The 13107-nt window shown below is 43.7% G+C and overlaps 1 protein-coding gene across 1 annotated transcript; it reads left to right on the top strand.

The window, feature by feature from the left end:
- Positions 1 to 12533, top strand: LOC141731724 (myosin regulatory light chain 11-like). The gene is made up of 8 exons (XM_074558207.1): positions 1 to 130; positions 2758 to 2850; positions 3931 to 4006; positions 5128 to 5232; positions 7760 to 7838; positions 9804 to 9852; positions 11286 to 11819; positions 11910 to 12533. The coding sequence occupies exons 1-7, from the start codon at positions 128 to 130 to the stop codon at positions 11388 to 11390; spliced, it is 510 nt and encodes a 169-aa protein (XP_074414308.1). The 5' UTR covers positions 1 to 127; the 3' UTR covers positions 11391 to 11819; positions 11910 to 12533.
- Positions 12534 to 13107: the final 574 nt, after the last annotated feature.

Below are 13107 nucleotides of genomic sequence, written 5' to 3'. Positions count from 1 at the left end.
GGGGAGGGGTGGGGGAGGGGCCGGCCCCCCCCCCCCCAATGGGGGTCCATAAAAGGCGCGCGGAGGCTCCGGAGCCCCCCGGGAGACCCCGAGGGAGCGGCGAGAGGAGAGAGGAGAGAGCGCGGCCATGGTGAGGGGGGGGGGAGGGGAGGGGAGGGGAGAGACCCCCGGGACCCCCGGGATGGGCCCCAAAATTAACCCAAATTAACCCCAAAATAACCCTGAAATTACCCCGAATTTACCCCAAAATTTACCCTGAAATTACCGCAAAATTAACCCGAAATATCCCTGAAATTTACCCCAAAATTAACCCCGAGACCCCCGGGATTCACCCCAAAATTAACCCCAAAATAACCCTGAAATTTACCCCAAAATCACCCTGAAATTACCCCAAAATAACCCTAAAATTTACACCAAAATCTCGGAATTTACCCCAAAATTAACCCCAAGACCCCCGGGATTCACCCCGAAATTAACCCAAAGTTACCCTGAAATTACCCCGAATTTACCCTAAAATTCACCCCAAAATTAACCCCGAGACCCCCGGGATTTACCCCAAAATTAGCCCAAATTAACCCCAAAATAACCCTGAAATTTACCCCAAAATTACCCCAAATTTACCTCCGGAATTTACCCCAAAATTACCCCAAAATTAACCCCGAGACCCCCAGGATTCACCCCAAAAGTAACCCCGAAACCCCCGGGATTCACCCCAAAATTACCCCAAAATTACCCTGAAATTACCCGGAATTTACCCCCAAATTTACCCCAAAATTAACCCCGAGACCCCCGGGATTCACCCCAAAATTAACCCAGAATCACCCTGAAATTTACCCCAAAATTAACCCCGAGACCCCCGGGATTCGCCCCAAAATTAACCCCGGGACCCCCGGAATTTACCCCAAAATTAACCCAAAATTACCTCAAAATTTACCCTGAAATTACTGCAAAATTAACCCAAATTAACCCTGAAATTACCCCAAAATTAACCCCGAGACCCCCAGGATTCGCCCCAAAATTAACCACGAGACCCCCGGGATGCGCCCCAAAATTGACCCAAATTAACCCCAAACTTAACCCAAAATTACCCTGAAATTACCCCAAAATTACCCCAAAATCACCCTGAAATTACCCCGGAATTTACCCCAAAATTACCCCAAAATTAACCCCGAGACCCCCGGGATTGAACCCAAAATTAACCCAAAATTACCCTGAAATTACCCCGAATTTACCCCAAAATTAACCCCGAGATCCCCGGGATTCACCCCAAAATTAACCCCGAGACCCCCGGGATGCGCCCCAAAATTAACCCAAATTAACCCCAAAATCACCCTGAAATTACCCCAAAATAACCCTAAAATTTACACCAAAATCCCGGAATTTGCCCCAAAATTAACCCTGAGACCCCCGGAATTTACCCCAAAATTACCCCAAAATTTACCCTGAAATTACCCCAAAATTACCCCAAAATAACCCTGAAATTACCCCAAAATTTACCCTGAAATTACCACAAAATTAACCCAAAATAACCCTGAAATTACCCCAAATTTAACCCAAAATTCACCTCAAAATTAACCCAAAATTACCGCGAATTTACCCTGAAATTACCCCAAAATTAACCCCGAGACCCCCGGGATTGAACCCAAAATTAACCCCAAATTTACCCTGAAATTTACCTCAAAATTAACCCAAAATTACCGCGAATTTACCCTGAAATTACTGCAAAATTAACCCAAAATAACCCTGAAATTTACCCCAAAATTAACCCAAAATATCCCTGACATTTACCCCAAAATTCACCCCGAATTTACCCCCAAACCCCCGGGATTCACTCCAAAATCTGCCCTGAATTTACCCTAAAATTAACCCAAAATATTCCTATAATTTATCCCCAAAATTTACCCCCAAACCCCCGGGATTCACCCCAAAATTAACCCAAAATTACCCTGAAATTACCCTGAATTTACCCCAAAATTTACCCTGAAATTACCCCAAAATTAACCCAAAATAACCCTAAAATTCATCCCCAAATTTACCCCCAAATCCCTGGAATTTACCCCGAATTTACCCTAAAATTAACCCAAAATAACCCTAAAATTTATCTCCAAAAAACCCCGGAATTTACCCCAAAATCTGCCCTGAAATTCCCCCAAAATTAAACCCCAAAATCCCCATAATTTATCCCCAAAATCCCTGGAATTTATCCCAAAATTTACCCAAAAATAACCCCGACATTTACCCCAAAATCCCCAGAATTTACCCCCAAAATTTATCCCAAATTTACCCCAAAATAGCCCCAGAATTTACTCCCAAAATTTACCCTAAATTTGCCCCAAAATATCCTCCTAAAACCCCGGAATTTATCCCCAAAATTTACCCCAAAATTCCTAAAATGTATTCCCAAAATTTACCCCAAATTTACCCCAAAAATCCCCAAATTTTACCCTAAAATTTACCCCCAAAAATCCCGAAAACTCCCAAAAAAATTCCCAAAAATTTCCCCAAAAAATCCCCAAATTCCCTAAAATCCCCCAAAATCCCAAATTTCCCCCCAATCAGGCTAAGAAGGTGAAAATCTCCCCAAAATTTCCCAAAAAAATCCCCAAAAATTCCCTTTAAAATCCCTCAAATCCCCCCCAAAAATCCCCCAAAAATCCCCAAAAAATCCCAAAAAAATCCCAAAAAATCCCTAAAATTCCCCCAAACCCCAAAATTCCCCAAAAACCCCAAAATTTGGGATTTTTGCCCCGTTTTCAGGCCCCCAAGAAGGCGAAGCGACGCGCGGGCGCCGAGGGCAGCTCCAACGTCTTCTCCATGTTCGACCAGACCCAGATCCAGGAGTTCAAGGAGGTGGGGGCGGGGCCAAAGGGTGGGGGAGGGGCTTAGAAGGGTGGGGGAGGGGCTAAAATGGTGGGAGGGGCAAAAATCCCGGTGGATTTAGGGCAAAAAATGGGGGAGAAATGGCCAAAAATGGTAAAAAATGGGCGGGGCTAAAAATGGGGGAGGGGCTAAAGAGGGGGAGGGGCTTAAATGGGGGGAGGGGCAAAAATCCCGGTGGATTTAGGGCAAAAAATGGGGGAGAAATGGCCAAAAACGGTTAAAATGGGCGGGGATAAAAATGGGGGAGGGGCTTAGAGAGGTGAGGAGGGGCTTAAAAGGGGGAGGGGCTAAAATGGGGGGAGGGGCAAAAATCCCGGCGGATTTAGGCCAAAAAATGGGGGAGAAATGGCCAAAAATGGTAAAAAAGGGGCGGGGCTAAAAATGGGGGTGGGGCTTAGAGAGACGAGGAGGAGCTTAAAAGGGGGAGGGGCTAAAATGGGGGGAGGGGCAAAAATCCCGGCGGATTTAGGCCGAAAAATGGGGAAGAAATGGCCAAAAATGGTAAAAAAGGGGCGGGGCTAAAAAGGGGGAGGGGCCTAGAGAGGTGAGGAGGAGCTTAAAAGGGGGAGGGGCTAAAATGGGGGGAGAGGCAAAAATCCCGGTGGATTTAGGGCAAAAAATGGGGGAGAAATGGCCAAAAATGGTTAAAAATGGGCGGGGCTAAAAATGGGGGAGGGGCTTACAGAGGTGGGGGTGGAGCTTAAAAGGGGAGGGGCTAAAGTGGGGGGAGGGGCAAAAATCCCGGTGGATTTAGGCCAAAAAATGAGGGAGAAATGGCCAAAAATGGTAAAAAAGGGGGTGGAGCTACAACAGGGGGAGGGGCTAAAGAAGGAGGTAATTAAATAAAAGGGGGCGGAGCTTATAGAATTGTAGGCGGGGCTTAAAGTGAGTGGGAGGAGCTTCCACTTTAAAAATGCCCCAAAATCCCCAAATTTTTCCCATTTTTCCCCGGATTTTTTTGTTTTTTTTTTTTTTTTCCTGGGAGTGGGCGTGGCCACGACGCCCCTCCCCCATGATGCCCCGCCCCCTTTTTGTTGGCCCCGCCCCCAGGCGTTCACGGTGATCGATCAGAACCGGGACGGGATCATTGATAAGGACGATCTGCGCGAGACCTTCGCCGCCATGGGTGGGTGGAGCCTGAAAAGGGGGCGTGGTCACGGCCAGGGGGCGTGGTCAGCTCTGGGGGGCGTGGTCTGAGTGGGTGGGGTTGAGTCTGAGGGGAAATGGGGGCGTGGTTTGGGGAAAGAGGGCGGGGCTTCAATGGAAGGGTGAGGATGAAGGGGTTGGAGGGAAGGGGAGGGGCTTGACAAAAAAGGGGCGGGGCTAAAATAGAAGGGGTTTATGGAAGGGGGAGGGGCTTAAAGGGAACAGGGAGGGGCTTAAAGAAAAGGGGGAGGAGATAAAAACAAAGGGGAGGGGCTTAAAGGATAGGGGAGGGGCTTAATGAAAAGGGGAGGGGCTTAAATGGAAAGATTACTGGAAGAGGAGGGGCTTAAAGGGAAATGGGAGGAGCTTAGAGGGAAGGGGAGGGGCTTAAAATTTAAGAGGATTAAGGGAAAGGGGAGGGGCTTAAAGGATAGGGGAGGGGCTAATGGAAAGGGAGTGGCTTAAAGGAAATGGGAGGGGCTTAAGAAGAAAGGGGTGGGGTTTCATAGAGGTTAATGAAGGGGCGGGGCTTGGACAGAGTAAGATTAAAGGGGGAGGGGCTTAAATGGTAGGGGGTGGGGCCTAAAAAGAAAGGGGAGGGGCTTAAGTGTGGTGTGTGAAAGGGGGAGGGGCTTAAGCAGGGAAGAAATGTAATGGGAGGGGCTTAAAGAGAGTGGGAGGGGCTTAAAGGGATTAATGAAGGGGAGGGGCTTAATGAGAGTGGGAGGGGCTTAAATGGGGTTAATGAAGGGGCGGGGCTTGAACGGTATAAAATTAGAAGGGGAGGGGCTTAATAAAAGTGGGAGGGGCTTAATTTGAGGAAAAAAATTGGAGTGGCTCGAAGGGGCATGGCTTTGCTATTTATTAACGTGGGCGTGGCTTAGAGGGGCGTGGTCTGCCCAAAGTGGGCGTGGCTTAACTTCCGGCTTATTACGCATGAAGGGGGCGGGGTTTGATGGTTCTGGGCGGGGTTTTAGGGGAGTGGGCGGGGTTTTAATGGCAGTGGGCGGGGTTTTTATGGGGTTTTATGGGAGTGGGCGGGGTTTGTGAGGGTGTGGCCGTTGTGGGCGTGTCCCGACGTGGCCACGCCCCCTAATTTAGGCCGGCTGAACGTGAAGAACGAGGAGTTGGACGCGATGATCAAAGAGGCCTCGGGGCCAATCAACTTCACCGTGTTCCTCACCATGTTTGGGGAAAAACTGAAGGGTGAGGGACCCAAAATGACCCAAAATCTGAAAAATTCACCCCAAAATATCCAAAACAGCGAAAATCCCGTTTAAAATAACCCAAAATTACCCAAAATAACCCAAATTCCACCCAAATTTCACCCAAAATAAACCAAATAATTTCACCGTGTTCCTCACCATGTTTGGGGAGAAACTGAAGGGTGAGGGACCCAAAATGACCCAAAATCTGGAAAATTCACCCCAAAAATATCCAAAATAGCGAAAATCCCGTTTAAAATAACCCAAAATTACCCAAAATCCACCCAAATTAATCCCAAATAATTTCACCGTGTTCCTCACCATGTTGGGGAAAAACTGAAAGGTGAGGGACCCAAAATGACCCAAAATCTGGAAAATTCACCGCAAAATATCCAAAATAGCAAAAATCCCGTTTAAAATAACCCAAAATTACCCAAAATAACCCAAAAATAACCCCAAATTTTACCCAAAATAAACCAAATAACTTCACCGTGTTCCTCACCATGTTTGGGGAGAAACTGAAGGGTGAGGGACCCAAAATGACCCAAAATCTGGAAAATTCACCCCAAAAATATCCAAAACAGCGAAAATCCCGTTTAAAATAACCCAAAATAACCCAAAATAACCCAAAAATAACCCCAAATATCCACCCAAATTAACCCAAATTAACTTCACCGTGTTCCTCACCATGTTTGGGGAAAAACTGAAAGGTGAGGGACCCAAAATGACCCAAAATCTTGAAAATTCACCCCAAAATATCCAAAATAGCGAAAATCCCATCTAAAATAACCCAAAATAACCTAAAATAACCCAAATTTCACCCAAATTAAACCCAAATAACTTCACCGTGTTCCTCACCATGTTTGGGGAAAAACTGAAAGGTGAGGGACCCAAAATGACCCAAAATCCGAAAAATTCACCCCAAAATGACCAAAATAGTGAAAATCCCGTTTAAAATAACCCAAAATAACCCAAAATAACACAAAAATAACCCGAATTAACTTCACCGTGTTCCTCACCATGTTTGGGGAAAAACTGAAGGGTGAGGGACCCAAAATGACCCAAAATCTGAAAAATTCACCCCAAAAATATCCAAAATAGCGAAAATCCCGTTTAAAATAACCCAAAATTACCCAAAATAACCCAAATTCCACCCAAATTAACCCAAATAACTTCACTGTGTTCCTCACCATGTTTGGGGAAAAACTGAAATGTGAGGGACCCAAAATGACCCAAAATCTGGAAAATTCACCCCAAAATTTCCAAAATAGCGAAAATCCCGTTTAAAATAACCCAAAATTACCCAAAATAACTCAAAATAACCCAAAAATAACCCAAAATTCCACCCAAATTCAACCCAAATTAACTTCACCGTGTTCCTCACCATGTTTGGGGAAAAACTGAAAGGTGAGGGAGCAAAAATGACCCAAAATCTGAAAAATTCACCCCAAAAATATCCAAAATAGCGAAAATCCCGTTTAAAATAACCCAAAATAACCCAAAATAACCCAAATTCCACCCAAATTAACTTCACCGTGTTCCTCACCATGTTTGGGGAGAAACTGAAAGGTGAGGGACCCAAAATGACCCAAAATCTGGAAAATTCACCCCAAAAATATCCAAAATAACGAAACCCGACTCTAAATAACCCAAAATCACCAAAATTCCACCCAAAATTTAAAAAAAACCACCCCAAAAATGCCCCAAAATTCAGCCCAAAAATGTCCCAAAATTCACCGCAAAAGTGCCCCAAAATTCACCCAAAAATGCCCAAAATTAACACCAAAAATACCCCAAAATGCAGCCCAAAAATACCCCAAAATTCAGCCCAAAAATGCCCAAAATTTCTGCCCAAAATTTCCCCAAAATTCACCTCCAAAGTCCTCAAAATTCAGCCCAAAAATGTGCAAAATTCACCCCAAAAAGGCCCAAAATTGACACCAAAAATATCCCAAAATTAACCCCAAAAATGCCACAAATTCACTCCAAAATTGTCCAACATTCACCCCGAAAATGTCCCAAATTCAACCCAAAAAAGTGCCAAAATTCACTTTAAAATGTCACAAAATTCACCCCAAAATATCCCAAAATTCCCCCCAAAAAATGTCCCAAATTCACCCCAAAAGTGTCCAAAATTCACTCCAAAAATGCCACAAATTTACCCCAAAATTGGCCAACATTCACTCCAAAAATATCCAAAATTCACCCCAAAAGTTCCCAAAATTCACCCCAAAAATGCCCAAAATTCACCCCAAAAATGTCCCAAAATTCAGCCAAAAAATGCCCCAAAAATGCCCAAAATTCACCCCAAAAATGCCCAAAATTTCTGCCCAAAATTTCCCCAAAATTCACCCCCAAAGTCCCCAAAATTCAGCCCAAAAATGTCCCAAAATTCACCCCAAAATCCAAAAAATTCACCCCCAAATCCCCCCGGGGTGTCTCCCCCAAGCCCCTCCCCCTTTTCCCCTTTGCCCCCTCCCCCTTTTGGCGCTGACCACGCCCCCTTTCCTTTGGCCCCGCCCCTTTAGGGGCGGATCCCGAGGACGTCATCATGGGCGCTTTTAAAGTGCTGGACCCGGACGGGAAAGGGTCAATCAAAAAGAGCTTGTGAGTGGGGGCGGGGCCTAAGTGGGCGTGGCCTAAGGGGTGGGGACATAAAAGGGGAGGGGCCAAGGAAAATGGGGAGGAGCCAAAGCAAGGAGGTGAATCTTTAATTGGCTCCTCCCCAATGAATTAAAGAGATATTGGGTGTGTGGGCGTGGCCTAAAAGGGGGCGGTGCCTGAGTGGGCGTGGCCTAAGGGGGACCTAAAAGGGGCGGGGCCAAGGAGAAATAGGGAGGAGCCAAAGCAAGGAGGGGAATCTTTAATCTCAATTAAAGAGATATTGGGTGTGTGGGCGTGGCCTAAAGGGGGCGGTGCCTGAGTGGGCGTGGCTTAGAGCAGGCTGGCCATAAAGGGGGCGGGGCCTAAAGGGAAATGGGGAGGGGCCAAAGGGGGGAAGGGAATCTTTAATTGGTTTGTCCCAATTCAATTAAAAGAAATTGGGAGTGGGGGTGTGGCCTAAAGTGGGCGGGGCCTAAAGGGGGCGTGGTCAAATCGCGGTGGGAGAGGGGGGAGGGGCCGAATTTTGGGGGGGTGGGAGGAGCCAAAATTTGGGGGGTTGGGGGGAGGGGAAAAATCCGAATTTTGGGGAAATTTGGGGGAATTTTGGGGGGAATTTTGGGGGAAATTTTGGGAGAATTTTGGGGGAATTTGGGGGAAATTTGGGGGAAATTTGGGGGAATTTGGGGGGAATTTGGGGGAATTTTGGGGGAATTTTGGGGGGAATTTTGGGGGAATTTTCGGGGAAATTTGGGGGAATTTGGGGGAATTTTGGGGGGAAATTTGGGGAAAATTTGGGGGTATTTTGGGGGAATTTTCAGGAAATTTGGGGGAAATTTTGGGGGAATTTTGGGGAAAATTTGGGGGAAATTTGGGGGAAATTTGGGGAAATTTTGGGGAAATTTGGGGGAATTTTGGGGGAAATTTTGGGGGAAATTTTGGGGGGATTTTGGGGAATTTTGGGGGAATTTTGGGGGAATTTGGGGGGAAATTTGGGGAAATTTGGGGGAATTTTGGGGGGAATTTTGGGGGAAATTTTGGGGGAATTTGGGGGAATTTTGGGGGAAATTTGGGGGAATTTTGGGAGGAATTTTGGGGGAATTTTGGGAGGAATTTTGGGGGGATTTTGGGGGAATTTTGGGGGGAATTTGGGGGAATTTGGGGAAATTTTGGGCAAAATTTGGAGGAATTTTGGGGGAATTTTGGGGGATTTTGGGGGAATTTTGGGGGAATTTTGGGGGAAATTTGGGGGAATTTTGGGGGAATTTTGGGGGGAATTTGAGGGAATTTCGGGGGAATTTTGGGGGGAATTTTGGGGGGAATTTTGGGGAAATTTGGGGGAATTTTGGGGGAATTTTGGGGGAATTTTGGGGGAATTTTGGGGGAATTTGGGGAAATTTTGGGGGAATTTTGGGGGAAAATTTGGGGGAATTTTGGGGGGAATTTGGGGAAATTTTGGGGGAATTTTGGGGAAATTTTAGGGGAATTTTGGGGGAATTTTGGGGGAATTTTGGGGGAATTTTGGGGAATTTTGGGGGGATTTTAGGGGAATTTTGGGGGAATTTTGGGGGAATTTTGGGGGGAAATTTGGGGGAATTTTGGGGGAATTTTGGGGGAAAATTTGGGGGAATTTTGGGGAATTTTGGGGGAATTTTGGGGGAATTTTGGGGGAATTTTGGGGGGAATTTTGGGGGGAATTTTGGGGAATTTTGGGGGAATTTTGGGAGAAATTTGGGGGAATTTGGGGAAAATTTGGGGGAATTTTGGGGGGAATTTGGGGGAATTTTGGGGGAATTTTGGGGGAAAATTTGGGGGAATTTTGGGGAATTTGGTGGGAATTTTGGGGGAATTTTGGGGATTTTTGGGGGGATTTTGGGGGAATTTTGGGGGGGATTTTGGGGGAATTTGGGGGAGGGGTCCCAGGGCTGTTTTGGGGTGACCACGCCCCCTTCACTCTGGCCCCGCCCCCAGCCTGGAGGAGCTGCTGACGACGCAATGCGACCGCTTCACCCCCGAGGAGGTGAGAGGGGAAAAGTAACCCCAAAAACGGCCAAAAAATGGCCAAAATCAGCCCAAAAATTGGCCCAAAAATTGGCCCAAAAATGGCCAAAATCAGCCCCAAAAACGGCCCAAAAATGGCCAAAATCAGCCCAAAAATTGGCCCAAAAATCGGCCCAAAAATCGGCCCCAAAATGGCCAAAATGAGCCCAAAAATCGGTCTAAAAATTGGCCCAAAAATGGCCAAAATCACCCCAAAAATAGGCCTAAAAATAGCCAAAATCACCCCAAAAATGGGCCCAAAAATCGGCCCAAAAATGGCCAAAACCAGCCCGAAAATTGGCCCAAAAATGGCCAAAATCACCTCAAAAATTGGCCTAAAACTCAGCCCAAAAATGGCCAAAATGAGCCCCAAAATCGGCCTAAAAATCAGCCCAAAAGTGGCCAAAATCACCCCAAAAATTGGCCCAAAATTTGGCCCACAAATCAGCCTAAAAATGGCCAAAATCACCCCAAAAATTGGCCCAAAAATCGCCAAAATCACCTCAAAAATTGGCCTAAAAATCGGCTCAAAAATGGCCAAAATCAGGTCAAAAATTGGCCCCAAAAATGGCCAAAATCAGCCCAAAAATTGGCCCAAAAATGGCCAAAATCACCCCAAAAATAGGCCTAAAAACTGCTAAAATCACCCCAAAAATGGGCCTTAAAATTGGCCTAAAAATGGCCAAAATCAGCCCAAAAATTGGCCCAAATATTGGCCCCAAAATGGCCAAAATGAGCCCAAAAATCGGCCTAAAAATCGGCCCAAAATTGGCCAAAATCTGCCCAGAAATTGGCCCAAAAATGGCCAAAATCAGCCCAAAATCACCCCAAAATTCTCCCCAAATTTTTCTCCAGAATTGCCAAAAAAAAAAAAAAACAAAAATCACAAAAAATTCCCTGAAAATTCCCAAAAATCTCCCCAAAATCCCTAAATTTCCCCAAAATTAAGGAAAAAAATCTCAATTTTTGACTTAAAATTCCCTCAAAAATCACCGAAAAATCGCCCAAAAATTCAAAAAAAATTCCCAAAAAAATTCCCAAAAATTCCCAAAAAATTCCCAAAATTCCCAAATTCCCCAAATCTCCAAGCACTTCAACATTGCCCCAAAATTAAAGAAAAAAAATCTCAATTTTTGACCTAAAATTCCCTCAAAAATCCCCCCAAAATTCCCCCAAAATTCCCAAAAAATTCCCAAAATTCCCAAATCCCCCAAATCTCCAAGCACTTCAACATTGCCCCAAAATTAAAGAAAAAAAATCTCATTTTTTGACCTAAAATTCCCTCAAAAATCACCGAAAAATCACCAAAAAATTCCAAAAAAATCCCAAAAAATTCCCCCAAAATTCCCAAAAAAATTCCCAAAATTCCCAAATTTCCCAATTTTCCCAAATTTCCCGATTTTTGCGTTTCAGATCAAGAACATGTGGGCGGCGTTCCCGCCGGACGTGGCCGGGAACGTGGATTACAAGAACATTTGTTACGTCATCACCCACGGCGAGGACAAGGAGGGGGAGTAAAATCCCAAAAATCCACAAATTCTGCCCCAAAAAATATTCAGGAATTTACCCCAAAATATTCTGGAATTATTAAAAAAAAATTCAGGAATTTTGCTCAAAAAATTCGGGAGTTATCGCTAAAAAATCGGGGAATTTATATCAAAAAAATCAAGAATTTAATCAAAAAATATTTGGAATTTCAGCCCCCAAAAAATCTGGGAATTCACCTCAAAAAAATCGAGAATTTATTCTGAAAATATTCAGGATTTCAGGCCAAAAAATGTGGGAATTTAGCACCCAAAAAATAGGAATTCACCTCAAAAAAATCGGGAATTTAGTCCGAAAATATTCAGGATTTCGGCCAAAAAAATTCAGGATTTTGGCCCAAAAAATCTGGGAATTCACCTCAAAAAAAATCAGGAATTTAGTCTGAAAATATTCAGAATTTTGGCCACAAAAAATCGGGAATTATCCCCAAAAAATCTGGGAATTTATCTGAAAAAAATCAGGAATTTAGTTTAAAAATATTCAGGATTTCAGGCCCAAAAAATCTGGGAATTCACCTCAAAAAAATCAGGAATTTATTCTGAAAATATTCAGGATTTCGGCCCAAAAAATCTGGGAATTCCACTTTAAAAAAATCTGGAATTTACTGTAAATATCTGGGAATTTGACCCAAAAATCTGGGAATTATTCCCAATAATATTTAGGAATTTTCCCGAAAATATCTGGGAATTTGTCTCGAAGAATGTTCAGGAATTTCCAAAAAAATCTGGAATTCCATCAATAAAATTTGGGTTTTATTCACAAAAAAAAATCTGGGAATTCGCCTCAAAAAATTGCAGGAATTCATCCCAAAAATAATCAGGAATTCCATTAAAAAATCTGGGAATTCCATCCCCAAAAAAATCAGGAATTCCTGACAAAAATCTGGGAATTCACCTGAAAAATCCAGGAATTATCCTCAAAAAAAATCAGGAATTCAGTCCAAAAAATTTGGGAATTTTATCAAAAATTACCTCGGAATTAATGCCAAAAATCCTGGAATTTATCCCTAAAAAATTTGGGAATTTACGCCAAAAAAATCTTGGAATTCTTCTTTAAAAATCCTGGAATTCCTGCAAAAAAATAAAAAATAAAATTGGGAATTCCCAGCAAAAAAAATTCAAAGAATTCCTAAAAAAAACAAAATCTGGGAATTCCTGAAAAAATTTGGGAATTCTTTTTAAAAAAGTCTGGAATTTTCCTCACAAAAAAAGTCCTGGAATTGTCGGAATTTGGGGTTTTGAGCAATAAAATTTTGGGGTTTTTGAGTTGGAAATTTGGGATTTTTCTTGGAATTTTGGGGTTGGAAATTTGGGATTTTTCTTGGAATTTTGGGTTGGAAATTTGGGATTTTTCTTGGAATTTTGTGGTTGGAAATTTGGGATTTTTCTTGGAATTTTTGGGGGGTTTTGGGTTGGAATTTTGGGATTTTTCTTGGAATTTTTGGGTTGGAAATTTGGGATTTTTCTTGGAATTTTTGGGCTGGAAATTTGGGATTTTTCTTTGAATTTTTGGAGGTTTTTGGGTTGGAAATTTGGGATTTTTCTTGGAATTTTGGGGTTGGAAATTTGGGATTTTTCTTGGAATTTTTGGAGGTTTTTGGGGTTGGAAATTTGGGATTTTTCTTGGAGTTTTTGGGTTTGAAATTTGGGATTTTTCTTGGAATTTTTGGGATTTTGGGGTTGGAAATTTG

Source organism: Zonotrichia albicollis, chromosome 24 (genome assembly GCF_047830755.1).
Source record: "Zonotrichia albicollis isolate bZonAlb1 chromosome 24, bZonAlb1.hap1, whole genome shotgun sequence".
NCBI classification, from domain to species: Eukaryota; Metazoa; Chordata; class Aves; order Passeriformes; family Passerellidae; genus Zonotrichia; species Zonotrichia albicollis.
Note: the sequence above shows the minus strand (reverse complement) of the source record. Positions and strands in the feature narration are given on the sequence as shown.

Bases quoted from the DNA above. Each gene is read 5' to 3' on its own strand.
- LOC141731724 (XM_074558207.1), top strand. The intron at 2,851-3,930 runs GTGGGGGCGGGG...CCCCGCCCCCAG, and splicing joins AGATCCAGGAGTTCAAGGAG to GCGTTCACGGTGATCGATCA. The intron at 5,233-7,759 runs GTGAGGGACCCA...CCGCCCCTTTAG, and splicing joins GTTTGGGGAAAAACTGAAGG to GGGCGGATCCCGAGGACGTC.